Raw genomic sequence first — 27338 nt, forward strand, 5'->3', positions numbered from 1 at the left:
TACTTATGCTTGGCACTAGCTATCAAACAAGAGATAACCATAGCAACAGCCAAAAATGGAGCAGGAAGGGTGAGGGTGCAGTCTGTGTCGATCACTTGCCGTCCTGAGTGAAAGACTAATATTCTGTCGAATATTGACAGAAGAGAATGTAAGTGAGACATTCTGGGAGAGCAAGGCTGGACTCCTGCTGGGCTTCTCAGCAGTTAATGAATGTGGATATTCTTTTAAGCTCCGAACTAAAAACACAGCGTCTAAAGGAAGGCAGCCCCATTCAAAACATCTACATTTGGAATCATGGAGGAGGGCTGGGGGGACGGAACAGGACAGGGGCCCCGATACCCTGCACTTTGTAGATCTTTATGGCAATGGTGTAACACATTGATTTTTGTTATATTTGCCCATTCAATTTGCCCAAATGTTCTGTTCATGAAAGAAGAACAGGACCACTTTTTCCTTCTTCATTCTTGTATTATAGACATTGGTAGACATGTTCTAGGGCTATTCTCATTCACAGTAGCAGTATACAAATCACTGATATGACATTATGTTAGTGTAAGGATTGCAGAAGAGTCATGGCACGATACAAAAAAGCCACATACTGTAAGGACATTTGAAGGCAAGAAGGATAATACACAATTTCATATCACATTTGTTTACATTTGCAAAGAAATTTTTCAGTCCTGGGTTTTGTGAGACAAGAAAAACTGGTGTGCTTTGTGCTTTAGAGGGACCATCTTCACTAGTTGAGGTTTGATATTGCTTCAGCATTATGTTCAGTCCCAACATACATGAACTGCATTCTCTTCTGGTGGTTTCTAAAAAGGATATTTTAAAATCAAATATAATTACAATATAACAGAGATGCATCCGTGTAAATATGCCTATATATAACCCATTGTGTTCCATATGCCTATATATAACCCATCGTGTTCCATTGTGCCAGCAATAAAGCACGTTTTAAATAGTTTGTGAAAATATGGACAAAAAAGAAAAGAATAGCATACCACTTAATATACTAAAAGCATTCACTCATAAGATCTACTGAACTTCTGACCTCAAGCAAACATCCTTGAAAGTGCATGCCTAAAAGATGGGTGGAAATCAAGTAAAATAAGCATCTTGGAGGAAGGGCAAGATTTTATATTGTTATAGGGCTTCTCACATGGTACCCGCATCAGCTTCCAAAAAAACAATAATAAAAAAAAAAACCACACACAAAAAAAAAAACACAAAACAAAACAAACCCCCCCCCCCCACATTTTGGTTGGACTACAATCACACTATCTGAGGTCACTTTACTTGAGAAAGCACTATAGATTGTAAGACCTGTCTCTGTGTCAGTCCCTCACAAATATCACCAAATGTCTCTTAAAACAGAGCCCACAAACCTTTAAACGTCTACACTGTTATAAACTGCATGTAATATTTAACAAACTCTGTGTTGAATTTGTAGAAGAGTTTGATAACTGATATACTCCTTTCTGGTACTAAGCAATCACATTTCCACATTAGGAGCAAAAGAGATGAACCAGAGCACACAGAGGGCCTAGCTCTACCACCAAAAGCAGCTTTAAAATGGGTTGATTTAAATGAGGAAGGTCAATAGGAGAAAGGCTGGGGCGGCACCAGTCATGTTTGGCTCACTGACAGTATAGTGCAAAAGAAGCATTTAAAAAATAAAGAGAAATCCAACCTTAATTTTGAGCTAAAGTGAAATGTAGAGACATGAAGGGAGGAAGGAAGGAAGAATGAAAGAAGGAGAAAAAGGGTACAAAAGTTACAAAAAAGGAGACAAAGAGAGAGTGAGTCACAGAGCGAATGAGAGAAAGTGATGGAGTGAGAGAGCACTCAATGCATGCTGGTTATGTAGAGATCTTCCCAATGTCCCCCACGAGTTCATTAGTGCTAGCTTGGGCGCTAGCCTTGGCCGTCGCACTTTAGAGGCAAGTCTATGACCTTGTTAGCGAATGATATCCAGGTAGTGGAGATCTGTGTAGAGTGAGTTGATGAGCAGGGCTAAAAGACGGTTGCCATCATGTAGGCAGTGGCCCGGGTACTTTATAAACTGACAGGCTTGGCTCAGAGATGACTGCAGCTCTGAATATTGTTTATTAGCCAGCATGGCCTCCAGAACAGCCAAACCCTGAGAAGACAAGGAACATGCCATTTACCTCATAGAAGGTATACAAAGGCTGTTTAATATCTTGAAAATGTAATCCTCTGCATTTACTATTATTTAAATGTTAACTCAACTTTATAAATGCACTTCAAAATCTGCATTTGTGTTAATGGAAACCTAATCCAATACATTTTCATTACTGTTCAGTTCTCATTGGTATAATATTATATGAATAAAAATCACTAAGAATCCCCCATGTTCTCATACAAACTCCACTCATCACAGAAAGCAAAAGGAGTTTTCTTCCAGAGTATGTTTATGATGACTTCTCTAAATATCATGGCGTTAATGTTGTCAAAAAAGGACGACTGAAAGCCCATGTCTGATGTCTAAAAAGCTACATTACATGTCTAAATAGCCACTTATAAACAGCACTGCATTAAAAGTACTCTTTGTACTTCTGCCTTTTTACAGCCTTTAGACGTGATACTAAATGTGGGCTCTTACCTGTTGGGCTTTAGGGGATAGCTGCAGCTCTGTTCCCGGCTGAAGGCGTAACTGGCTCTCCGATGGTACTTGCACCAGGAGGAAGACGGACATGCTACGAGCAACAACCCGAAATCTGTAATGGATGTACATCAAATTATCCCAAGCTCCACAAGAACTGGAATGTTACATATGTACCATCAAACCTTTATCCAAAGCATTTTAATGACCACACTCCCTCACTTGTTGGAGAGCGGGGATTTCCTTCCCAGGCCAATGACTCCCAGGATGCCCGAATTGAGCCGTTCTTCTGCCAGCTGGGCTAGCCGGTTCTGGAAGGCCATCAAGGACAGGACCAGAGTGTCCAGCCCGCATGGGTCGCCCTGATCCACTTGAACCCACAGCAGGTGTAAGGCCTTGTGCCACCACAGGAATAGCTTGGCCTCGTCGGATGGACCACTGCAGTAATATTCAGAAAGCCAGAACCATATCATATATATTTAGGTACTGTGCACTATATGAATTACATATAGTTTTTGATTTTAGCTATCATTTTAGCACTTTATTTTAGCTAACATTTCAATCTGTCATGCTCTATGGGGGAGAGACAGATCTCTTTCCATAATATTTTGTGAACCTTTTCATGCTTAATCTTGGGTTTAGACTTGCTCTTTATCTACTCATTATCTTATTAATACTAAGGTCACATGGCCCAATGAACATAAATCTAAATGGTATTTAGACTAAGTAGCAGTAGTCTGAACAACTATTAACTGTCCCTCCTCTGATTAAACTAGTACATTAAATCAATTATGCAGAGCACTTGGCAGAGTGCATTAAAGACACATTTCTTCAAAATCAGCGGTGCATAATTACACTGTTTTATTTCTATAAACAAACAAAACATCTCCACTGGTCTACATTGAGCCTGATGGTGTTTAAGGGTACCTAGGAAAGACTTGGTTGATCCAGGAGTTGAGCAACACCAGAGTCCTCTTTTCACTGAGCAGGGTTTGCTCCATGTTGAGCTTCTGGAGTATGTAGACATAGAGGGTGAGGTAACTGCCCAGAGCCAGACTCTCCTGAACAAAGTCCTCAGCTGTCAGCTCAGGAACCTGGAGGGAGACCAGTATCGGCCCCCAGCCAGAGTACTGATCCACACAGCCGGCTGAGACAGAGGGACATTCACAGGAACAGAATAGGGTTATCTATCACGACTAACCAGCATCGAAAGAGTAAATGTTCAAACCTACACAGAAGGATGCTCTGGTGTCAACAGATTTACCTTCTATAAACATTTTACAACTAAAACAAAAAGGAATGTAGACTCAAAATCTAAACAACTTGAGGATAAAAACCAACCAATATCTCCATGCTGAGAAACTATTACCATCACTGAAGTAGGTCATTATGCAAGCTTCGGTGGTGAGTGTCATATGACGCACGGAGGCCAGGCATCTGCAGGCAGCTGTGAGAAGAGGCAAGACCAGTGGGCCCCGGGCCCTCTTCTCCACCCAAGAGTGAAGCTTAGAACTAAGCCCTTCTGCCGTGGACACACTTGCTCCATTCAACAGGGTCAGCATCTCAGCAAACAGACTGCAAGTGGCCATGTGTCTTCGCTGGAGGTCTGTTTCTGATAAAGAAAAAAGGCAAGGATTGTGTATTTCTCTTAAATGACTAATTATACTGAAGTAATGAAACTGATAAATAAGGTGTTCCACATGAGTTAATGTTTAGTACACTTTTTATCTCATAATTCAATTATTTATCCATGCCCCCCACCCAAACGTATGGGAAAAACCTTACAAGTAAATGTCATGAAATCCTGAACTATTACACTTAATAAATGAAGCAGCAATGAAAATGCTGTCTTGGTGAACTGCCTGAACAAGTTTTTGGTTATGAGCTGACAGCTCATAATTGTGGAGGAAGCAAATGGAGGAAGTTGTATTCTCTTACCAGGGGGGTTAAAAATGACAATGTACTCCAAAAGCTTCTCCATCTCAGTCTCTAATGAGGCCAGACTGATGTTACCATTTTGATCCAGAGATGTCAGAAACTGCACCATCAGATGGAGAAATGACTGGCACTTTAAAGTCATGTCCTAGTAGGAGAGGATAAACAGCACAGCCAGATTAAAAAAAAAATGGCCATCTTGAAAATAGGGAAATGGTAAATATAATTAGGGGTGAATTATGAAAACCTTGTGATGTAGGCCTTCAAAGGACGATCCAAAGCCAGCAGCAATTTTGAGAAGTTTGATAACTAGCTGTGAAGACGTGTCTCGGCTGAGAACGAGAGAGGCTGGATAATGTGTGTTCACATAGCCTGTGACATTCTGGTAGGAGGAGACGTCTACTAGATGCCAGGGCAGCGATGCTGACTGGCTAAGCAGATTTAAAAGGGGAGATTCCTGTGGAAGTGAGAGAGAAAGAAATAAAATACAAAAAAACCCAAAAAAAAAACCCACAACCCTTTGGACTAGCATACAAAAAATGTTTATATACACATCTATCAAAAATGTCAATTTCTGAGAGGAAAATAAAAAAGCATTGGCCAGTTCTGTATTGTATCAGTGATGTCTTGGTAAAGGGGAATGTCCATGCGTCAGGAGGTGTGATGCATGTGTGTGACTGTCTTCTTTGGTGCATTGTCTGAGAGTGAGGAGACAGTAGGCTCAGCTGATTCTTCATTAATCAGCTGCAAAACTTAGTCAGAGTTGAACCACAGTTGGTTAATTATGTTCTCCATGCCTTCAGATGCTGATTTTAGCCAAAAGGTGAAACCTTAGCTTTTGTAGTAGTAATATCCCAATTGGATTAAATAAGGTTGCAGTGACAAATATTTCCTATGTGCATGGTTGAAGCGCAGGGTGCATGTGTCACCAGCATAAATAGTTCACACACATTACATTTTCAATGCTCTGATGCTTTGGGGCTCTACTGGGGCTACATCAAAGTCTCTGACAGGACTTTTAAAGAAGACGTTTGAAGGTAAAAAGTTACCTTCAGGAGATCAGTTATTGATTTCAGTGGCATTAATTGGTGTTACATGTGTCAACTTGTCTTAACTTGCACTGCACTCGACAGCAAAAGATCAGTTGGTGTAAGAATAAAAAGACTGTGTGAAAGCTTAAAATTTCTAGATGCTACTCCACCAAATCTGCCTCCTAAAAGCAAACATTTTTCTGACCTGAGCAAAGAGGCTTTCAGTGATTATTAAAACTGTTGAGTAATTAAAAAGGAACCATAAAAACAGTCTGAACCCATGTACTGTGGCCACTCACAGGCTTGTTAAGAAGGTGGTCCTCTTTAGCCAGGAAGACCATCAGGTATATGAGGTAGACGACCATCGTTTGGGCACTGGCAGAGGGCTCTGGGCCCATGGCATCACTTAACACACTGACCCAGTTGACTTCACACAGGACTTCACCCAGGAACAGGAAACAGGTCTTTGGACTTCCTCTTTCAACCTGGAGTACACAGACTTTATGTACTCAGATGTTTAGGTACACAAGAGTGTGGTCTTGCTTAAAATATTTTACTGTCAGGGTACGACAGGATATTTAAAGTGCATAGTGGTACACTCACACTGAAGAACTGGTTCATGATGACCTGGTCTGGATGAAGGTCCCTCCACGGCAGATGGCTATACTCTGTGTGATAGGTGTACAGAAGGTATTCAGGCATCTTAGGGGAGGTACAGCTCTCACAGTACTGCATGAGGTGGAGCCACAGGGCTCCTCGTTGCCCTGGTAACAGGCGGTCTGTTCCAATAAAAAAGAATGTTGGGAACCAGTTAAGTGGTTGTATTACACAAACATGTCAGAAAGTTATTTTATATATTTACTTAACATTCCAGTGTTAACTGAAAAAGGATTACATGACTGAGTGATGTGTTTAGATGATAATCTGACTAAAGCCTCAAGGTAAATCCTCTACCCATACCTTTGAATTTGTCATGCAAGGTCTCAGCCAACTGTGTATAGAGGCTGACCAGGCTGATTGCTACTGTGGTATCAGATTCAAGCCAGGGAGAACAGCGAGAATTGCTGTGGTTTAAACAACAAACACATGGAAATCATTATAATAGTCATAACTCAATTTTATGTCACTAAATGAGTAAGCAAAGTGAACCGTACCTCACATCATCCGTATCAAGTACTAGAATCCAGGGCCTGAAGAGTTTAGTCATCTTTGAGTGAAGGTCCCAAAGAGCTACATTTTAAAATGATGTTCAGGCATAGATTAAAAACAATAACACTAAATGTCAGTGCTTACAATCACAGAATGGAAACAATATCAACATATTAGCAGAACAATGGTATGGCAACAAGAGAAAAGGCAATTCTTCTGGACAAAATAAAAAAAGAGGAGTAAAATAGAATAGCTTTACTATGCACATAGCTAACCATGCAGTACAGCTTACACTGGTACACAACTGGAAACGATTTGTTAGACTTTTACTTGAAACCATTCTTTTGGTTTTGAATACTTACTGGATAAGTATGTATTCATATACTTATACTTCATTACTGTTGATATGATTTATGAGGGATACTGAAATCATAACATCCCTTAACAGTCACAGTACCTGAAAGTAATTATTTTAACCTTGTGTCTAACATGTCGAATATATTGATATGATTGTGTTATAACACCCCTGCTGGGTTAAATTTATCCACTGATTTTAAGTCACATGTCATTTTTGTACCTTTGACCAATCTCGCACTGCCCAGTGGCTCTTTGCTACAACTGTTCAGCTCCAGATCAATGAGGTAATTAATGAGATACTCCCAGAACCCCTTGACTTCCTCTATGTATGGCCTCCATTTGGAAAGGAGGCCAAAACTGCGGAAGTCTCCTTTAGACAGACGGAGTTTGAGAAAGTAGTTTGAGAGCCACTCTATCGTTTCATCAACCTGGTGGGAAAAGTGCAGTGTTGAGACAAAATAAGAGAAATAAAGTCAAGAATATTCTACTATTATTCAGTCCTTAATGTAGTAGTTTTATTTTTGATAACAAGGCCTCAGTGTATACAAGGCACATCTCTTGTCAAAATAAAAGTAGCATTCGCTTTAATAAATGTGAATGCAATACCTGTTGAGGAGAGAGAAGGACAGAGTGTGTGGAGGAGGATTTGGATGCTTTCTTCTTCGAATAAGCGGAACAGCCAAGCGCTCGCAGTGAAGACCTCCAGCAATCGGCACTGAGGAGCTGCTGTGAAGAGCCTATCAGGCAGAAATATCTATGGTCAGATTCCAAGTTATTTTACAGGCCCAGCCATCTGCCAAAAACAGCCCTTCATTCATCTTATGAAGAGCTTGGTAATCATCTAAACAGCTGAAACAAGTATGATAGAGGAAGGAGAAAATGGTGCCGTCACGTGCTTTACATATGGCTTTGGATAAGACAGTCAGCTAAATGTTGTCAAATGTAAAAATAAAACTTATACTGTGGGCACATCAAGGAGTTTGCATAATGAAACAGAACTGGAAAAGAAATCTGGGTGTAACTGTGTTGTCTGCAACAATTGTCCGAAGTTTATGGTACAACAGAATTAGACTAGATTTCCTTATATGGATGTATACTTCCCAAACATAATTTATATGGGCGAACTGCACCGACACTTTTACCAATGCTTTTTACTGTCATTTACAGCTTTTGGCAGATACTCTTTTCATACTATTTATCGGTATGACAGTATGTGAATCCTCCTGGGAATCGAACAAATAACCTTGGTGTCACTAGCACCATACCCTACTCGCCCTACTACGTGAGCTGGTGGAGCCCCCATATGCAAGTTTCACTGCCAGTACACATGACTCACTATGTGTGAGGAGCCTGAGGACATCGCTGTAATGGTCTGGAAACTGGTAGAGCAGCAGCTCGGTCCAGTGCTTGCAGAAGAGGTTAAAAGGCATGAGGACCTCGGGCTCAGGCTCCAAGCCACAGGCCGTGAGGGCCACATGGATGAGCTCCATCAGACGGCTCCGCTTATGGAATGGAGGCAGAGTGGCAGACAGCCATTGTGTCAGGTCAAACTAGAGGAGAAAGGAGAGGGAGTCTAATAGTAAGTACTCACTTGTAACGAATTATTCTAACTTCTACTAATGGTGCGAATGTGTACCGAAATGTAAAGTGTAGAGTGGAAAGTTGAGTGAAAAGATAACAGAAACAAGTAGAAATGTTTTTAAATGGAAAGCTGGTAAGGAAAAGACCAAGTTGTGGTGATATCTTACAGAATGGCAAACCTCCACTATCTCATCAAGGGAATAAACTAATTAGGACTCCAATATAAGAAGGAAGGGTCATGTGATAATTAAAGGTTAACCTCTACTACACCTTTAAAAGCCAACATTTCATTTCAATTTCACACAACAGATTCTCTTTAATTCCCTGAACTTCACACAAAAATAGTAGCAAGTCAAACGCACCCCTTTCCCCAATTCCCAAATCACAAAGGTTCAGCGCTGTTTTGTTCTGTCATATTTTGCCCTAAAAAATTCACACTCCTGGTCAAAGACATTAAAACTAAGCAAGCACCATAAGCATTGGTTAACAAAACTGAGCGCAGGAGACCGAGACCTACTTTTGTAAGGAGCATGAAGATGACGTCTCCACTGTCGGCGTGGAGTGCCAGCACCACCTCCTCATACAAAGCCACCAGTTCGGATGGCGATGCATTGGGGGTGAAGTAGGGGGAGAGCAGGTTACACAGCCGCCTGTTTTGAAGGATGGTCTTCAGCACGCGCCGGCACTCTGTCTGAATGTCCCGGATAAAGACCTGGGCGTGGGGAAATACAGGCAGCCTATAGCACAACCCGAGTAACACTGGACTCATGTATTTTACTGTTACACATACTTCATAAAAATTATACACAACAAAAACAGCAATTCTTGAAAAGGAAAATATGTATTGTTATACTGAACTACCACTGCCCTCACAACAGATGTCACAAAGCAGCTTTACAAATGTCCAAGTCCAAGCCCCCAGTGAGCAAGCCAAGGGTGGCAGTGGCAAGAAAAACTCCCTAGAGCATGAGGAACGAACCTTGAGAGGAACCAAGACTCAAAAGGGGGGACAGTATACAGAGAGCTTACAAACCCCTCCCTGAAAGCTTAATGCCTAATGATTGAATAGATTTGCAAAACTGAAGTTTCCAAAGCCATACCTGTCCCAGAATCTCCACACAGGATGTAAAAAATTGACGAGTAGGTGGATGTCTTTGGGTGTCCTCACAAACGAAAGAAACAATTTGATAGAAGGCAGCAATGCCCACTTTTTGGAAGGCTGGCGAAGGGTGCAACTTGTAGGCATTAACCAGGGTCCTAAATGTAGAAAAAGAGGATGAGAAGGTATACCAGTGACATGAAGGTGCACGAATAACATGAAGGTACACCAGTGACATGAAAGAACATGAATACTACATGATTACACCACAAATGAACATTCCGGAAGCACTATAAATTACGTTCAATTAATTTCAGAACACTGCATGCATCCCAGGTGGCCTGAAACAGGCCAGAAAAAGCCTTCCGAGAATGAGAAATGTACTGACGTGATAAAGTTCTCGGTGTGCACAGCGGCCTCGGCTAGGCTCTGAGGAAGGGGGTTAACTGCATCTGTCTGGAGTTGCTTGATGTCAGTCTTCAGGGATTGGATCTGGTTCTGGACTGGCTCAAGTTTGTGCATGCCTGCATACTATAATACATCGCGGAAGAGTGTAGATTATGTGAGGTAAATAGTACACAAAAACGTGCATCTTTTTGGATACTGACGTAAAGATTATTGTTATGTTTAGGCTGAGGCCTAGACATTTTTTATTACACATATATAATACATATGCAACATGCACTGATGAGGGAGGAAATCTATTTTGTCTGTGCGTGTGTGTGTATGTGTGTGTATGCGCGTAGTATGTCTAGGCACCTTCACTGTGATGTGGGCGGGGCCCTGGCAGGGCTGGCCCCCTTTGCCCCTGCACTCAAGCTGCATGGAGAGCTGCTCCTCACGGTTGGTGTAGAGCTGAGGCAGAAGCTCCAGTAGTTCATTGTCCAGAGCCACCTGCTGCGTCTCTCGCACCGCTGCCAGCCTGGCACGCAGTTCAAATTTCAGCAAGGTAGTTCACGCCCACTGGCTCAAAATACCATGACCAAAACCTCTACTTTGGGGCCCATAATGATTCACTTGGATAAAGAGGCAAATGCAACTGAGAATATATAACAACTAATGTGCTGAAAAAAGCGGAAACCGATAATAATCAATTAAAGTTCATGGTTACTTAGCAGTCACAATAATAGAGATGTTCCTTTGTTACCAACTATCTGCCCTGAGAGTATAATGCATATCTCACTTGGCTTGGTGCTGGAGGTTAGTGAGGTCATGCTGGATGAGAACAGAGGATGCCCCCTCATCGGACAGGCTCCCGGTGGGAATATCAGGGACCGGGGCTTTCATAGGAACCAGGGGCAACGCTGCCTGAGGGGCATCATGTTTCTTCAGGTTGGTGAGGATGCGTTCTCTTGCTGGAAGGAAGCAACAGAGCCTCAATACTGACTGAAAGGACAGCATCCTTTAAAGTAATTTCAACCACCAGTCATGTAAATAAACTGAGACAGAGTTCAGTTAAGATTGGTAAGCTTTCCACATAGTCCATATTTCTGTTAAGTACAGCAACTGTTAAAAGCAGTGTGTTCGCTAGGCTCCAGTGTGCTGAACTCCCATGGAAGAACTGAACAAAGAGCACATAGATCAGCCTCACTAATCCCACCACATAATTTCACAAAATAGCTGGCGGGATTGTTCAGGATCTATGATATTGTTCAGGACCTATGAGATATTTGACACTTTCCGATCTCATGTCAAAATAATTTAATGTATTCAATTAGATTGAATTCTCACAAATCAGTTCGAACAATTGTTATAGTCTTTACTAACCCTAGTTGGGAGAGGGCTGAGAAAAGGTGTACAAACCAGCCTGAGGGTTGATGAAGTCAGTAAAGATGGAGTTGCTGCTGCCATGGGAGAATGACGGTTCCCTTTTGACCTTTACCCACAAACCACGAACTTCACTCAGTTCATGCTGAACTCGCTCAATGTCCATATACTCCATCCATAGCTCCTAAGCCATATTCAAAAGAGTAGCTTCAGTAAAATACTGGAATTAAAACAATAATAATAAAAAAATATATACATGTAGTCTGGTCAGGTAATAACTCCTTCTCTGGTGATTTAGAAAGTAACTTTAACAAATGAATACTCTTAATATTGTTTTACAAACTTCACTAAAACGCTAAACTCTATGCTGTTAAAAATAAATAGTGGAACATCTCAGTTAACATTATACAAATGGCCATGCACTAGCAATATTAGTGCTTTGGATGAACTGTTCTTTAAAAAACAGGTCTGATCACAATGTTCTGGCTGGGTCTTACCTGCTGACCCTGCATAATTTTGGCCAGCCGATGGGCATCGTATTGCTTTGGTAGAGAGGGCAAGAACACCTCCTGTTTCTGTAGGCTTTCATCATCCATCCACGCAGCAAAGGCACTGAACAGTCTGCCAAACAAGATAAAGAAAACAACAAAAGTACCTTAGCCTGCCCACCAGTCAGCTGGAACCAATGTCTAACACTGGCTGACGCATGTTACTCTTAATAAATGCCACTTGTAAGAACTTCTAACTTGCATGTTTGTGAATAGGCTGTATAATCTTATTTACAAAAGTTTAATTAGGAAAATGTATACCCCCACCCCCCGTTAGATTTCTTTTGCATTGTAACCATCACACAGACGTACCTAACCAGTTCGATGTGGAGCTCGGGAGACGTCATGCACTGGGTGATGGGGGTGCAGGGGCGGGTCTCTCCTTCGCTGGCAGTGTCGCTGCACGGGTTGGGCACCTTCAGGGCCTTCCCGGCCGCGTGGTGGAAGTCACACACCTCCACCAGCCGCTGCCTGAGCTCCTTCAGCAGGGTGATGTGGGCAGCACTGTGGAAGTAGCGCTTCCCAATGCAGCCTTTAGCTTCCAGTCTGACAGCACACGAGATGCGGGACATTTTACTGAACACGCAAAGGACACTGGACATGAGAGACACCAGAGACAGCTACGGAACAGCTAAGCGATTTAGGAACACATCTGTGGTTTGGCTGGAGGCGATTTCATTTTCCTTTTTAATGCATTCCACAATTTTAATTTCCCTCTCATTTTGCCCTTATACCATTTTACTGAACACTGGAAATGTTAGTATTCTTGACACTAACCAATTTATGCTAGTATGAGGATATGTTTTTAACAGAGCACTTCTGTAGGTACAAATGCTATATATTTAAATCTAAAATGCAGTATGAGTAACAGTGGATAATTTAAATAAAAGATGACTATAAACCCACATTCATAAATGATTTAAAACCAGTAACTTTAAACCCAATCTGTGCTGTGGCTTGGTTTTAATAGTGTACTGTAACAGCAGCGCTGAACGCACCCAAACTCTGGGCCAGGTTGGCGGAGGTAGAGCTGTAGGAACTTCTGCCAGATGAGAGGCAGGAGTGGGTGATCTGCTGGCGTAATCAGAGCCTGCTGAGCCCACCGGTAGACCATCAGCCTTTGCAGTGAGGGAACGACGTGAAGCTTCAGCCGCACCTGAGCCTTCTGATTGGCGGAAGAACACACCTTGATTGGACTGAGGACTCAAGAAATGTAGCAAACAATTTAAACACACACACAAATTATATATATATATATATATATATATACACATACATACACACACACACACACATATATATATAAAATATTAGTGTGTGTGACATTATATATATATATATATATATATATATATATATATATATATATATATTGTGTGTGTGTGTGTGTGTGTGTGTGTGTGTGTGACAACAGCACCTTGAGAGCCTGGTCAGGCGTGAGGGCAGGACTGGAGAGCAGCTCGTGCTCCACACAGCGCCGCAACTGAGAGTCTTCTTCAAAGATGGACTCCATGTTTAAGATTAACCAAGCAAACCACACCTAAGACCAAGCACAAATGTGGGACAATAAGAGGTTAATATTTAGGTCAAGTCACGTACACAGCTTTTGAAACTCCTCATTTAAATTGACTTCTTTTGTTATACAAGTCTTTTTTCTCATCATGTTATGGCAATGTTTTTAATTTCTGAGAGCACCCCCCCCCCCTTAAAAATACAACTTGACAGTACTACAACAGTTCAAAGATTAAAGAAAGCCACAGAAAAAAAGAGGGGGAGAAAATAATTCAGAAACATTCTTTCATACCTCACCAGTTAAAGCATTGCCCTCAATAAAGGAAGGAGTGATGTTTCCTGCCACAATCCACCCCATCAGAGATGACAACAGACCCTTGTCACCATGGTAACCAAGTGCATTCTGTACAGACAGAACATATATTTGCATTTGTTTTCCACTATAGCGCTGACAAACTGTTATTCCTTCTCTGATGTAGTATGCAGCACCTTATGTTGTTGATAGAGGATTTTATGGAGACACTCCTCCTGCTGGTGGAGAAAGGCAGCATGGCACAGATGATCCAGAAGGTACAGGATGGTTCTGTCTCTGTGCCAGAGGTTCTGCTCTATCAAAACCTGCAGCCAGAACTCCAAAACGGCTACGGCTCCGACACAGCCAACCCTGGAGCTCTCCAAGATGTGGGCCTGGAACAGCGATGAAGAAAGCATTCTTTCACAGAACCTTCTAACCATCCCTCATCTGTCTCGTATTTCCACTGTTTAGATGTTTGGTACTTTTTGGACTAATTAAGGAAAAGGAACTGGCAGCAACGAAGTCATACCTGGATCATACTGTTGATGAGCTTGACGTTCTCGCAGCTGGAGGTGCCTATTAGATGCTGGGTCACTTTGTGTGTGACCTGTTGGGTCACACCCTGTGGTGCCCCACTGTCTAGCTGTATGAAAAGCTGGATGCAGTTTAGAAACCTGAAGACACACAAAATATAAGAGGAATAAACAAAAACACCCAGACAATAAACTACACCTATTCTACCAGACTAGATACTGTCTTAAACTCAAATGTCATTATTGTTTAAGACCATAATCAGACTACAGTTTTTCCAAATGAAGTTTTCTTAGTAACGTCCTCATTAAAATGCACAACAGGGGTGTTTACTGAAGCGTCCATAGGGACACAAATTTCAGAATTTCGAGCACCAAAAACACCAACAGTTAAAAATTTTGCCATCGAATTAAGGGCTTCACTGTGTCAGCGAGCTCTCCACCTTACTAGGTTGGTTTCATCCCATCTGGACAGTCTGCTCCTTAAATAAACTAGACTTTTTTGGCAGAATACTCAACAAGTAGATTACAAAATGCAATGAAAGGCGAAATGTTGTCACAAACAGGCAAAATGGCAGGAAGTAAGAAAATGTACCCGCACCATCTGGCACCCAAACTACTTTACTGTCAGCAATCACAAGAGCACTACTAAAGGCAAGAAAACAAACAGAAGTGTGAAATATTTCTGATGACATAAGTGGCTGCTAACTGTTCATTCTTAAGCAGGTAGAAGTGGCAGTGATAAGCCAGTGGTAGGACATTTTCCAACACATGGATAGCAGCTTTCAGGTGGTGAGACTGGACCAAGATCTTCAGCAGAGGAATGCCTTCACTGCAGAACCTCTCCAGACTAGAGAAAGAAAAAAAACAGTTAAGAATTATGCCAGATGAAGTTACAAAATATGCACAAGGCTTTAGCAAAGAAATCATGTTATCAAACAAAACATTCAAAAAATATCATCGAATTTAAAACAATATATAAGAGTAACATGTCACTTTCTAACCTGTGGCCAATGCTGGTCATGTCAAGTGCCAGAAAACAGCCAATGGGGATGCCTGCTTTGACAGCTTTGAGCACTGGGTGCATGGTAGGGGAGTCTGTGATCTCGGGCACAGTGGGCCCAGTGGAGGAGGGCAGCGGACACCAGGCGTCCTGGGGAGCCCTCTCATTGGAGTGGAGCTTAAGACGCATTGCCAGGTCCCACGCCCACTGGTTGAAGGACGTCTCTGGGGTCTGGCCCATTCGCATGATGCTGGCTAGGTAAGACACCTGCAGAGGAGGGAAGAGAGCAGAAGTATAAGAGTAAGAGCAAAAATGAAGAAAGGGAAAGTAGCAAGAGACAGAGAGAGAGAGAGAAGCAGAGGCAGAGTGAGAGAGAGAGAAGACATGCAAGAAGATTTTTTAATGGGATTGCAGTTGTACAAAAGAATATAAAAGTTTGGCCAGGCAACTGAGTAGGCCAGTATCAGCCAAGATTGTGTTAGAATAGTTCTTGAGCACAGACACAGTGCCATCCAGTGAGCACACTAGATAAGCACCATTGGCTTTATTAGATTTCTGTTTTATTTGAGTTCTGAGCTCTGAAAAAACTCCATCAACAGTACCTGCTTAATGCCCTCTGAAATGAGACCAGCATAGGGTTTATTTGTGAGGTACTTCTGATAGGCCTCCACCACCAACAGCGCCACCTCATTGTGCAATGCAGCAGACAGGGCAAGGCTGCCATCCTAAAGGCAAAATAAAGATTCAGCATGATAAGCGTAGTCATGTTAACAACATAAATCCCATGGTCAGTTAGGTCATGTGATGAGTATATTTGTTGCTGTGAGCAGTAGTTTCCCTTCACTACACTTGGTATAGCGTGGTAATACTTGTAACACAAAACACCACAGTCCATGTTTTTACCACCCCCACCACGTATATTTCAACTTCAATTTGTGCTCACTGTCTGGAATCCCCAGTTAAGGCCTTCCAAGATAATGCAGGCCAGTTTGTTCTCCACTGCTGACAAGCTGTAATCTAGGAGCCAGCTGCGAACAACTGCAACCTCAGCCGGGCTTGGAGTCCACAAGTGCAGGGGTAGCTCCTTAAATAGGTACAAGGACACCTGGAGGAAAGAAGGGGAAAAACAAAGGAGATCATATGAACACTGCCGAAGCCATACTGGTTATATTTAATACTCGATATTTTTCAGGCTTCCCACTCGTCATGGAATTTCAAAAAGTGCAATAGACATGGAAAGTGAAGGAATTTGATAATTTATTGGGTGAGGTCACATCAAAATATCTTGTTTGTAGCAACTTTAAATTTTAGTTGGGATTTATCAAAATGTTAGAATTACACATTTTCCATATAATATGAGAGGTTGTTATGGTTAGTTGATATTTTCACACCCATTTAACAAAGGCGGCCTGTTTTTACGTTCATAGTAGGTCACGGAAATTCAACTTTCTTGTCAGGAAAAGTCAGGGAATCTGACATTTCACTAAGAGACTTATTCATTCATTCATCATGAACATGTTTAATTGACAGCTAATTAAGGGCTTCGCTTATTGAAAACTAGTGCCAAGCACCCCAAAGGGTGGACTGACAGGCACTCCCAACTGCTCTCTTGGAGGTGACCCACCATGCCAACCTTCTCCATGGTCTCCCTGAGTCTCCCTAGTAGTACAGAGATGATGAGCGGGTGGGCTGAGGCAATGGCAGCCAGCAGTTCTCTTCCCACTTTAGAGAAGATCTCCCGTGTGGACACACAGACGTAAGACACCTGAGACATGGGGAATAATGTTAGAATTGATGTGGAAGACCAGATTCTTCTTTTTTTCCTTTATATTTTTAGTGATGGATGTGCCCTTGGGATGAAGCATGGCAATTTTCTGGTATAGAATGTAATAGTAAAAATGAGATAAATGAATGAGGTTTTTGAACTGTAGAAGACCTAACCGTGCCCAGCCAACTGCACTGAACTCTGATCAAAAACTCATGCACAATGGAAAAAAGCAGTACTTATGTCTAGGCTTCTAAAAATCTGTTATACCACCGGGTTCACAATGTGATAAAGGAAGAAAACCTTTATGGCAACTTTATTATTATATCAATAATTATTTCTCAGCACACAAAAGTTTCTTTATATGTTATGAAAATTTCCCAATGCAGAGTACTGGCTGGCTTTGGGTATAAAATGTCCAGCAAACCACCTCATAAATCTGCAAAATGATGGTTGTGACAAACTCAGGGTCGGCGTCAGTGCGTTTGGGCTGAGCCATGTGCGCAAATGTGGTCAGCAGGCAAATTCCATCGGAGCTGTTTATCTCTGCCAGCCAGGCCTCAAACTTCTCCTGGTGACTTGGTTCTAGGCAGACAAACAGGTGCATGCACACACACACACACACACACACACACACACACACACACGCACACAAAAGTTAACAATCTCCCTTCCACTTTACTGCATTAAGTATACAGCAAAAGAATATGCCATGTGACTTCGCAGATTTTTACTTTACATTTATCATGTAAAGCCATCTAAGAACCATCACGTAAGTCACGTTACTATAATTAGTCATGGAGTATCCAAAAAACAATGGTTTAATTTTCACTCTACACATGTGCAGAATCCTACACTCTGTTTATGCTCCAGTTTCTTTGGTAATAATAATAATTATTATTTTAATTTATATAGCACCTTTCACAGACTCAGTGTCACTTTACAATGAGAAAGATGGACAGAAAAAAAGAGAGACAATAATTGACAAAATCAACAAATCAATTAACAAATATGAATAGGAAGAGAAGTTATGAAAAATGTTGAGAAAAGAGGTATGTTTTAAGATTAGATTTGAAAGAGGAACATGAAGAGCAGAGACAGAGATTGAGGTAAAGTGTTCCATAATTTTGGGGCCCTGACACTAAAGGATCTGCCTCCTACAGAGACCAATCTAAACTTGTGGATGGAAAAGAGACCTGTATCAGAGGACCAAAGTGTATGGGTTGGGCAGTAAGAGTGTAGGAGTTCAGCTAGTTATGGGTTTGCAAGTAGGATCTGTTCTCACCACGGAGGGCCTGGATGCAGTTCTCCACACTCAGGTTGCAGCTCAACTTGTCCAGACCGTCCGTCTCAGCGCACTGCATGATGTAGAAGATCTTCCAGAGCATCACACTGGACAGGGTTCCATAAGGCATCTCAGACATGAAGAGCCAAATGCCCAATCTGGAGGGGAGGGGTGGAGTGGGTGGCGAGGGGTTCAAAGGGGTCAAAGAGGGGCCTGATTAATATTTGAACAGTAGAAGCAACAGAGATGAGTAATTAAGGTCGTGGAATTAAATCTGGGTGGATGAATCATTGTTCCTGTGGATGAATCATTACTTCCTGATGCTCTGTTGGTTTTTTTCAGAAAAGTATTGACTTTAAAAGCAAGAAATAGAGTGAGAAAGTCTCCCATGTGCACATACGCACAAACACCTCACCTCAAACATCAATGCCACGTGATTAACAGAAGCAAGCTCACCTTTTGGCCTTGAGGACATGCAAGACAGCACGGAGGAACAGGTGGTCGAACTCAACCTGCAGTTTCTCCATGGAGAAGGACTGCTCCTGCATGGTGGTCCTGCCCACCCCAGTCAGGCTGATGTACTGGGCCCAGTGGTCACTCACGTAGCATAGCGTTATCCTGGCCCATTAAAGGGAGAACATGCATGAGTCAGTCTGTCAGAGGGCAATTCACCTACATAGAGCCATTCACCTGCTGATTTAAACTGACTTCTGGTTAACAGGGGGTTTTGAAAGCTCGGAGTTCCATAACAGAAAAATGATTTATTGGGCGTATGGTGGCCAGCTGACCTAATCATGTGGCCAATTCTCTTCACGAACTGCCGGTAGCGTGCGCGGTTGTAGGTCTGCAGGCCAACAGCTAGCAACTCAACCAGCGATGAGGCAAAAGCAAATATCTTCATCATTTTCTGACTGGTGGTGGCTTGAGGTTGGTAGTTGCCTGACCCAAACATAACAGTGCACTCATGAAGTATTGACAACACCACTTGTTATTTTTGCTCACGTCAATGAAATTTTCATGAATGAAGAAATTTAAGATGCTGAAAGTCTGCACTGCACAGCTACGGTCCGGTGTTACTGCCTGACCTGCTGAGGACATCCCCAGTAAGTGTTTGAAGAGCTCATCAAAAGGAAACTGTGAAAGCAGAGTGATGAGGTCATCCTCTGAGAGCAGCAGCCAGCTCGTCTCTGGATCTTCGTCCTGACAGATGTGGGGGAAAACAATGATGACATATTGTACTGAAAAACAATAATCTGCTACATAAATCCATAGAAATAATTTCCCTACAGTGCATTAGTGTTTTATAATCAATGTTTATATGTTTTTGGTCATTATTCCACTACAGTATACATAAGCTCTGTTATGCAATCACAGAGAACTATAATAGCCATAGCAAAATGCTTACATTCTGAATGAACTACATTTGTTAGGCATACTCAGTATGACCCATAGTATAATATATGAAGGATACCACATTACAAAATGTAATACTTATCAAGACCCCTAAACATTAAAAGGGTCATAAAAGATACTTGTACTTCTTATCCAACAGAACTTGTATAATTTACAATAATGTTAATAAACACAAATGATAAACAAATTTTCATCTTTACAGGTCCCAAAATTAGTACATTTTTAAAGATATACTATGTGAAGCTTAATGGTTTGCAGATCTAAATGCTAGGAATCCACAAAACCCAGTGAGGTCCAAAATAGTGTGATGCCAGATTTGACACACTATTTTTATTAAATAGTTTTTTATTAAACAGTATTTTTGGAAAAACCTAGAAGTTCAGAAAAGTAGTACTGAGCATTGGAAATTTCAGTTCAAGCGTTTTATCTTTGCTTTGCTGCAAGTGTGGCATCAATGCAGATTACTTGTGATTATCTTTTCATGCTAACACTACATGTCTGACCCTAAGGTGGGTTTAAAGTAACAAATTCAGTTTTTCAGTTACTCAAGCTGGTAAACTGCTAACGAGTGTCTTAATGAAAATTGTTACGGGACAAAAAGTATAGTAGCGTTCTTTACCCAAGCCTCAATAACGTTTATAAAAAAATTACTTTTATTAAAAAAAGGTGCAAGTTTTAACACGAAGTAACAGACATCATCAAAGACATTAGTCCATTGTAGCTACTGACCTCTTCTCCGCCCTCATCCACCAGAGTCCAGTTGGCAGATGCATGCCCTGAGTAGCTGTTATTATTTTTCACATTGCTGGGCCTCATATGGCACAGAAAGTCTGCACGGTCCCTGGAGATCACAAAAATACCGGTGCTGAAATGCATAGCTGCTGTTTTTCTAAATAATAAGTCTAGGATTTGGATAAACACTGGAATCACACATATAATTTAAATAATACATATTTAACAACTGTAATGTATCAGCAGACATTGTACAAAATAATTTAGAAACAAATAGTTAAACAATTAAGATAGAGTGTGGATTAAATGTTTACTAAACTATTAGTGAAAGAGCAAATGTCTGTCCTTTCATGATCCTCACCTCACTGGAGACATGAGAATTGCCAAGGCCTGCATAAAGTGATAAACTCCAGATGGATTGTCCAGCACTTTGATCTGACAACAGAAATAGATGGGAAAAATGACCAGAGAAGTCGTTTTTGAATGTTGTCTTTAAATCCAGATAAATTGTTTAGATTAATGTAGAGATCATGGTTCAATCAAGATCAGGGCCTGCTTTCCTAGAAGCAGCATACTTGGACAATACTCATTAAAAAAAAAAAAAAAAAAATCACCTCTTTAATGAATTTGAAAACACTGGAGTTGAAGCGAGGCTACAACAAAGGCAATAGTGAGTCAGTCACTGTCATTTGATCGCAAACTATTTATTATGATTTAAAGCTTGGAAGGCTTTGAAAGCAGGCTCTCTACCGGGACCAGAGTTGTTTCGGGACTGTAATGAAGGTCTTTGTTAATGCTTCTCTATTTGATACATTATTTGTTTCTTACCAATAAAAAATGATAAATGATAATGTCTTTGTATTGTAAACTATGATTTATTTATAGTTTGAAAATGGTTTTCAACTGAACTCCCATTTTTTCTTGTCTTGGTCTGGACTTGGACTCAGCCAATTAGCCTCTGTTATGGTTTCATCTGGGTCTTGTCCTCCTGTTGATTTTGGTCTTGACTCAGACTTGTTAAGTTAAGGACACGGTCTTGGATTGGTCTTGCCAAATGTGATCTTGAATAGAATATTACATACCTATAAAAACCTAAAAATTGTTTTGAATTGCTGTTTATTAAAAACCCATCCACTGACAAACATCCCAAACAGACAAACAACCAAACATACTCCCTAATGGTTTACCTGTAGGAAGGGGCCAGCCCATTTCCCAACACCTGCAGGACAGCAAAGTAGATGGTTGAGGGTATACAGATGGCCACCTGCTGAGCCTACGTGATGCAATACAGACACCTACACAGAAAGCCCAAAAACAGGAAACATTAAAGTTGCCTTAAAGAACATTACTTATAACTAGAGTTAATATGAACTTAACAAGCCATGAACTTCAGCATATCTGCTGAAACCATAAGTAATAATACAAAATAATTAACACTTATTAATAGTCTCAGTGTTGCCCATTGCACATGGCTACAAATTACATATGATAAACACTTGACAAAAAATTGTTTGGAATATCAACAAATGCTAACATTTTGTAACAAAATTATTATGTGCTAAATTTTGTGACATGTAGATATGAATACACAGACCAGTGGAGATGGCTGGCTGATGAGCTTTAAAGTTCATTTTGTGCTAAATGATACATAACATTTGAAAAAATAACACAAAGTGATAATCATAAAAATACTAAATATATTGCAAAGACAAATAATGAGAATCAAATCAAACTCAGGTCGTCAACAATATTACAACTCGTTAACATTATTTCTGCAATCTTTAAGGCTATAGTCTCTAAAGCAGCACAATAGACAAGCAAGTAGATCTTTTTAGTATGGCTGCTGGACATACAGATGAGCCCAAATATTTAATTAAAGGCAAGTATTTAAAATGGTTCTGGGTATGCGACAAAATGACAAAAAAGTTTGGTTCAGGAGTAATTCTAAGCCAAACCCTAAGCCTAGAAATGAAGTAAATTATTTGATTCCTTGGCTTGGCTTTTTTTTGTATATAAAGAAATAAATAAAAGTCCCCCTTAATTCAATTCTGACTATATTCAGTAGAACAACTGCATTAACTAAATTAACAAGAATTTGAAATCAGTTGATTATTTTAAAACAACTTAATAAAGCATAAACGTCATACTGCTTTAAACACGTTAAATGGTATTTAACATTGAACCTGAGACAGAAGTTTTATAAAGTGCAATTATTCAACAACAGTAAAACCATTTCCAATTAACTCAGCTACTACATATACACATCATCTATACACAAATTAAATCAATATGTAAAGTGTGTATCCAAAACCCAAACATTTTCTGCTGGCCAACAGCATGTATAACATTTTAGAACAAAATAAAATACAGAATCAGTATTCTGTTTCTTTTGGCAAAAGCCCTGACAAACTGCTCCCTATCAAGGCTATTGGTTATTGACTTCTAATGGGGCAAAATGTTCTCTTTTTCAAGCAAGTATTTTGCGATGAAACGAAGTAAGAACTTGTGGTAGTGTAAAGAGAACAGATTTCACATGACGCTCAGCAGCCTCCTGTCACCAGTGTAGGCACGTAAACAGAAGTTAGTACAGGGAACACTTCTTTGTAGCACTTGTGGGTGGTTACACATTGTGGAGAGGTATAATGATTACGTCAAGAAACTCTGCAGCAACACAGGCCTTGCCACATTCATTTAATTTCCTGGGATTGTTGTGTCAATACTTGAAATCAGGGGGTGTAATAACTGGCAAAAAATGGGCTGGATTGGGGAAGGACAGCAGTACAGCGGGCCTCAGATCCAGATTTCTTTTACAGCATCTGTTCTCCATTTCAGCAATGACTCAGCCTAAAATTTTCAGGAGGGGTGTGCTCAAAGACTGAGTTGGCGTGATATCTGGAATGACTAAGCAAGTTCATGTTCAAAGTCCTTCGCTTTTGGAGGTGAACTCTGACACTGCCAGACAACCAATGGAATCTTCAGTTTGCAATGAATTCAAAGCTGTCAAAGATGCACTAATTACTTTCCCAGCCCTGCACTTTTCCTAACCCTAACGAATTATAATGTTATCACTCAGAGAGCTAAGTAAAGTAATGCTTTGGGTGAACCACCTTCAGAAAAATATAGATAAGTAACACTTGTCAACTGCATCTTACAGCTACAAAACTAACTAGTTATCTAACAAAGGTAGTGATAAACTCATGGGTACTCATTACAAAGAAACATTGGGCAGTGAAAAACGCGCTTCAGCAGTAAATCATTATGAATGAGCTAATGTCTAAGAGTTTATAGATTAATAATTTCACTATAAAAGCAGCTAGATTTTGTAGTGGGCAAAAGCACATATCAGGCTAAAATGCCAACACCATCACTCTCCCCAGAGAGGTGCCCGCTTGCCACCAGGCAAGGTGGGGGGGGGGGAATAAAATAAATCAATGCAATGGCATTTCATCATACTTTGCTGGGGAAGAACAGCGCTGTAGTCATGTAAAGACAAGTAAAGTATGAGTAGATGTTTCTCAGTAAAAGTAAGTTGTTTACCAGTTTCTGCAGCCACAGATGAATGTCGTTCTGGAACTGAGAATCGTCCAGCACCCGGCGGGTGAAGCTGAACAGCACACCAATACTCTCCTTCAGTGGCTGCAGGGAAGAGGGTTGGGACTTGCTACCACCTGGAAACCGCAAGCAAACCAGACAAAACAATACAAAATACAGTTTCTTAATTGTATGAATTATATATATAGGTAATATAATATTACCCAAGTAAGTCAGTGTGAATTCTAAAACCCTCAAATTCTAAAACCCTCAATATCATACATCAAAGATAACTTGGCCAAAACCTGCAATCAGAAGAGGCTTTATTTTTTGGTCAATCTCAACATGCATTTCCCTTATCACCATCACTGGCAAGGCCTGTCCCTTGAAAGAAGCACCATCTTGCTTAGGTCTGCCTTACATATGTAGCCTAGCTGTACATTTACTTGCCTTGGCCTGCCTAATGTACAGCGCTTCTCTGCATATATTGACTCGCCTACTTTATGTACAGAGCATATCTGTATATATTGACTTTCCTTCCTTATGTACAGAGCCTGTCTGTATATATTGACTTGCCTGGGCTCGCCTCATGCACAGCCACACTTCTGGTGAAGGGGTTTGTATTAAGCAGGTGGTAGAGATACGACTCCACCTGCAGACGAGAGAGGACGGATGTGTAGGAGTGCAGGGCGACAGTCTGGTGGAGCAGATCAGCCTTGGCCTCAAACAGGCGCCTCAACTCAGCCATTGCCCCCTCGTTCAAAGCCACCTGCTGGAAGCGGTGGTAGCCACACACCTTGGTCTGGTCTGCGCACACACCCTGGGAGACAACAAGCCCACATTAATTGCAGGAAGTGTGAAAAGATGGCTCATAAAAAGATTAGCATTCTAGCTTTGGTGAACAGAATGTGAGAAAAAAAAAAACCCAAAAAAACCCAAAACACAATTCATGTTTTAAATACAAACATTGTGTGATATTTTGCAATGCCCTTAAAATTCATTTTTGCTTTAAATTTTTTTTTTTATATTGCACAATAAGGGCTGTTAATTTTTTTTTTTTAAATAATTACAAGTCAGAAAGAAGCACAGAAGCATGCCTTTAAACCTTTTCAAGAATATATGCATTTCATGAATATGCAAAGTGAAAGCATTCCAAAAACTATAAGAGATTTATTGTTGACTCAAACAATAAAGCAGCACTGGATTTGCCTATCAGGACTTGATAGGCTCTTACGTCCCGTATCCCGAACTCTCTCAATTATTAACCTGCAGTGTGAGCTGCTCATCCTTGAAGCTCCACAGGCGGTTCTGTGCACTCTTGCAGTCGCAGTTGGCTGCCTGCAGTTCAGCCTGCGCCTGGGTCAGCTGCTTGCGGCACCTCCAGTAGCTGAGCAGCAGCTCGTGCAGCTCATGGCCCTCCTGGTGGGCCAGCACCTGGAACTCTGAGGCATGGAGCTCTATGCTCTCGAGCCAGGAGCCCGGCTCCCACACACGCAGCTGCTCACTGGTGAAGGGCTGTGCTGTCAGGCATGACCAGGGCAACTCCGGGTATAGTCTCTCGTGGGGCCTCTCTGACTCTGTAAGCTCCACTGGGACGAGGCTAGGGGGAGAGGACTCCTGGTCGGCTAGAGGAAGAACAGCTGGCATGGGAGGTGTTTGCTCAAACGCACTGCCTGTGCCAACCACTAATGGCATAAGAGATGTCTCAGCTAGTCCAGAGCTGACCATAGATGGGTTGACCAAGAGTTGGCTTTGCACAGATGGAGAGGGAAGGGAAGGGAATAAGGAAGAGACACTAATATGTTCAACTTTATTACAGAGAGTTTTCAGATCACACTGGTTCAGCAGCAAGGCAGGAGGAGGTTGGTCCTCTTTGACTCCACCATCTTGTAATAACAGTTTATGCTCTGTCTCTCCAGCGCTAAAGGCCATCTTTGCGGTCTCTGCCTCCTCACACAGCTGATGCTTGTTTTGGTCCTTCTCTGCTTTTTCAGTTTGGTCTGCTGATGTCTGGTTGCTAAGAGGCTCCTGTGCGGGCAGCTCAGTGGGAAGGCTGAGTAGAACATCTGTGAACTCAGCAGCAAGCTCTTGGCCAGGAGCACACAGTACTGCAGGCTCAGCTGCTTTCCTCAAACTGTCAAACTGCTGCTGCTTTTTGTTCTGGGGAGCAAAACAATAAATAAACTCAAGTCAAACTCCAAAGGAGTCTGCCATTTCTGTGAAGGTAGTTATAATACCTAACTAAAATTCAGCTGTGTCTCTTTGGTGTCAATACAACATAAATAACTGACATTTCTGTAGCGATGTCTACCTGCGACTTTCCAGAGGATCTAACTTTTGATTTCTTTGGTCTCACCGCTTCAGCCATCTTTATGTAGATCTCTTCATTTCAGTTTTCATCTACACAGACCCCTGTAACATAACGAGGCACTTTTAAAGCAAGAGCATGAGTAGCTCGAACCGTAGCCTTTACATTTATACGAGTTATTCTTACACTTATAAGAATTAACCTATAAATACATACACGTTAGCTAGATAACTAGAAACCGCAATGAAAATCATGGTAGTGCAGAAAACGGCAGTTCCGTTAGCTATATAACTGACAAATCAGATATCACTTAGGTTAGCTCAGCTAACTACAAGATGGCAAGTCATTTGCTGACTTGCTACAGCTGTATCTTAGGTAAACTTATACTGATCTTTAATGCGTTGTATAAGCTACCTAAACACTAAAAGAAGTTTATATATTTTTATAGTAACCAACTACAACAAAATGCAAGTAGCAAGAAACTTGGTCCCCTAGCTTGCCTGTCAAAGATTAGCTAGCGATTACAGAGAAAAACAGCTGCCTCTGCGTTCCCAAAAACAAAACAGCTATCGTTAGCCAATTCAAATATCATCAAATGACAGCAATCACATTACCTCAAGTGTATCAACACAGCCACACCAAACAATGATCAAGTACTATCAGATACGTAGGACCTACCCGTCACGTCGTACCCAAATGTTTGTTTTGTTTGGTTCCGGGAATTCTAGCGCAATCCGTGTCACATGATTCTCCACCTTCCGACGGCGAACGAGAGTGGACAACTGAGAAACGCATGCAGGAAGGAAGTGGAAAAACTCAACCGACTTTCTGAATAAGCAAATATACTGAAAGCGATTATCTTAATAAAAGA

General features: G+C 41.2%; 1 protein-coding gene across 4 annotated transcripts; it reads right to left on the minus strand.

Annotated features, from left to right (window-relative positions):
• Window positions 1–447: 447 nt before the first annotated feature.
• epg5 (ectopic P-granules autophagy protein 5 homolog (C. elegans)) lies at window positions 448–27224 on the minus strand. 4 transcript variants are annotated; one of them, XM_081714157.1, is made up of 45 exons: window positions 27146–27224; window positions 26516–26571; window positions 25426–26319; window positions 24736–24979; window positions 24166–24296; window positions 21816–21923; window positions 20990–21063; window positions 20626–20737; window positions 19569–19683; window positions 19272–19422; window positions 18940–19101; window positions 18484–18641; window positions 17629–17783; window positions 17058–17198; window positions 16377–16538; window positions 16036–16158; window positions 15435–15700; window positions 15140–15280; window positions 14430–14574; window positions 14095–14292; window positions 13898–14008; window positions 13511–13633; window positions 13092–13258; window positions 12406–12639; window positions 12043–12166; window positions 11582–11729; window positions 10962–11133; window positions 10538–10700; window positions 10167–10309; window positions 9780–9936; window positions 9197–9391; window positions 8435–8648; window positions 7705–7835; window positions 7319–7526; window positions 6747–6822; window positions 6553–6656; window positions 6196–6371; window positions 5892–6077; window positions 4809–5018; window positions 4565–4709; window positions 3996–4238; window positions 3554–3773; window positions 2849–3064; window positions 2627–2741; window positions 448–2143 (listed from the first exon to the last, which is right to left on the minus strand). In XM_081714157.1, the coding sequence occupies exons 2-45, from the start codon at window positions 26525–26527 to the stop codon at window positions 1961–1963; spliced, it is 7656 nt and encodes a 2551-aa protein (XP_081570283.1). In that variant the 5' UTR covers window positions 26528–26571; window positions 27146–27224; the 3' UTR covers window positions 448–1960. The 4 variants fall into 4 exon arrangements, with proteins under 4 accessions (XP_081570283.1, XP_081570284.1, XP_026884574.3 ...); XM_081714158.1 differs by lacking the exon at window positions 27146–27224 and having other exon boundaries at window positions 448–815; window positions 26471–26570; XM_027028773.3 differs by lacking the exon at window positions 27146–27224 and having other exon boundaries at window positions 26471–26570.
• Between the last annotated feature and the right edge of the window lie 114 nt (window positions 27225–27338).

The sequence above is a fragment of the Electrophorus electricus genome, chromosome 5, assembly GCF_041902795.1.
Source record: "Electrophorus electricus isolate QZ-2024a chromosome 5, ASM4190279v1, whole genome shotgun sequence".
NCBI classification, from domain to species: domain Eukaryota; kingdom Metazoa; phylum Chordata; class Actinopteri; order Gymnotiformes; family Gymnotidae; genus Electrophorus; species Electrophorus electricus.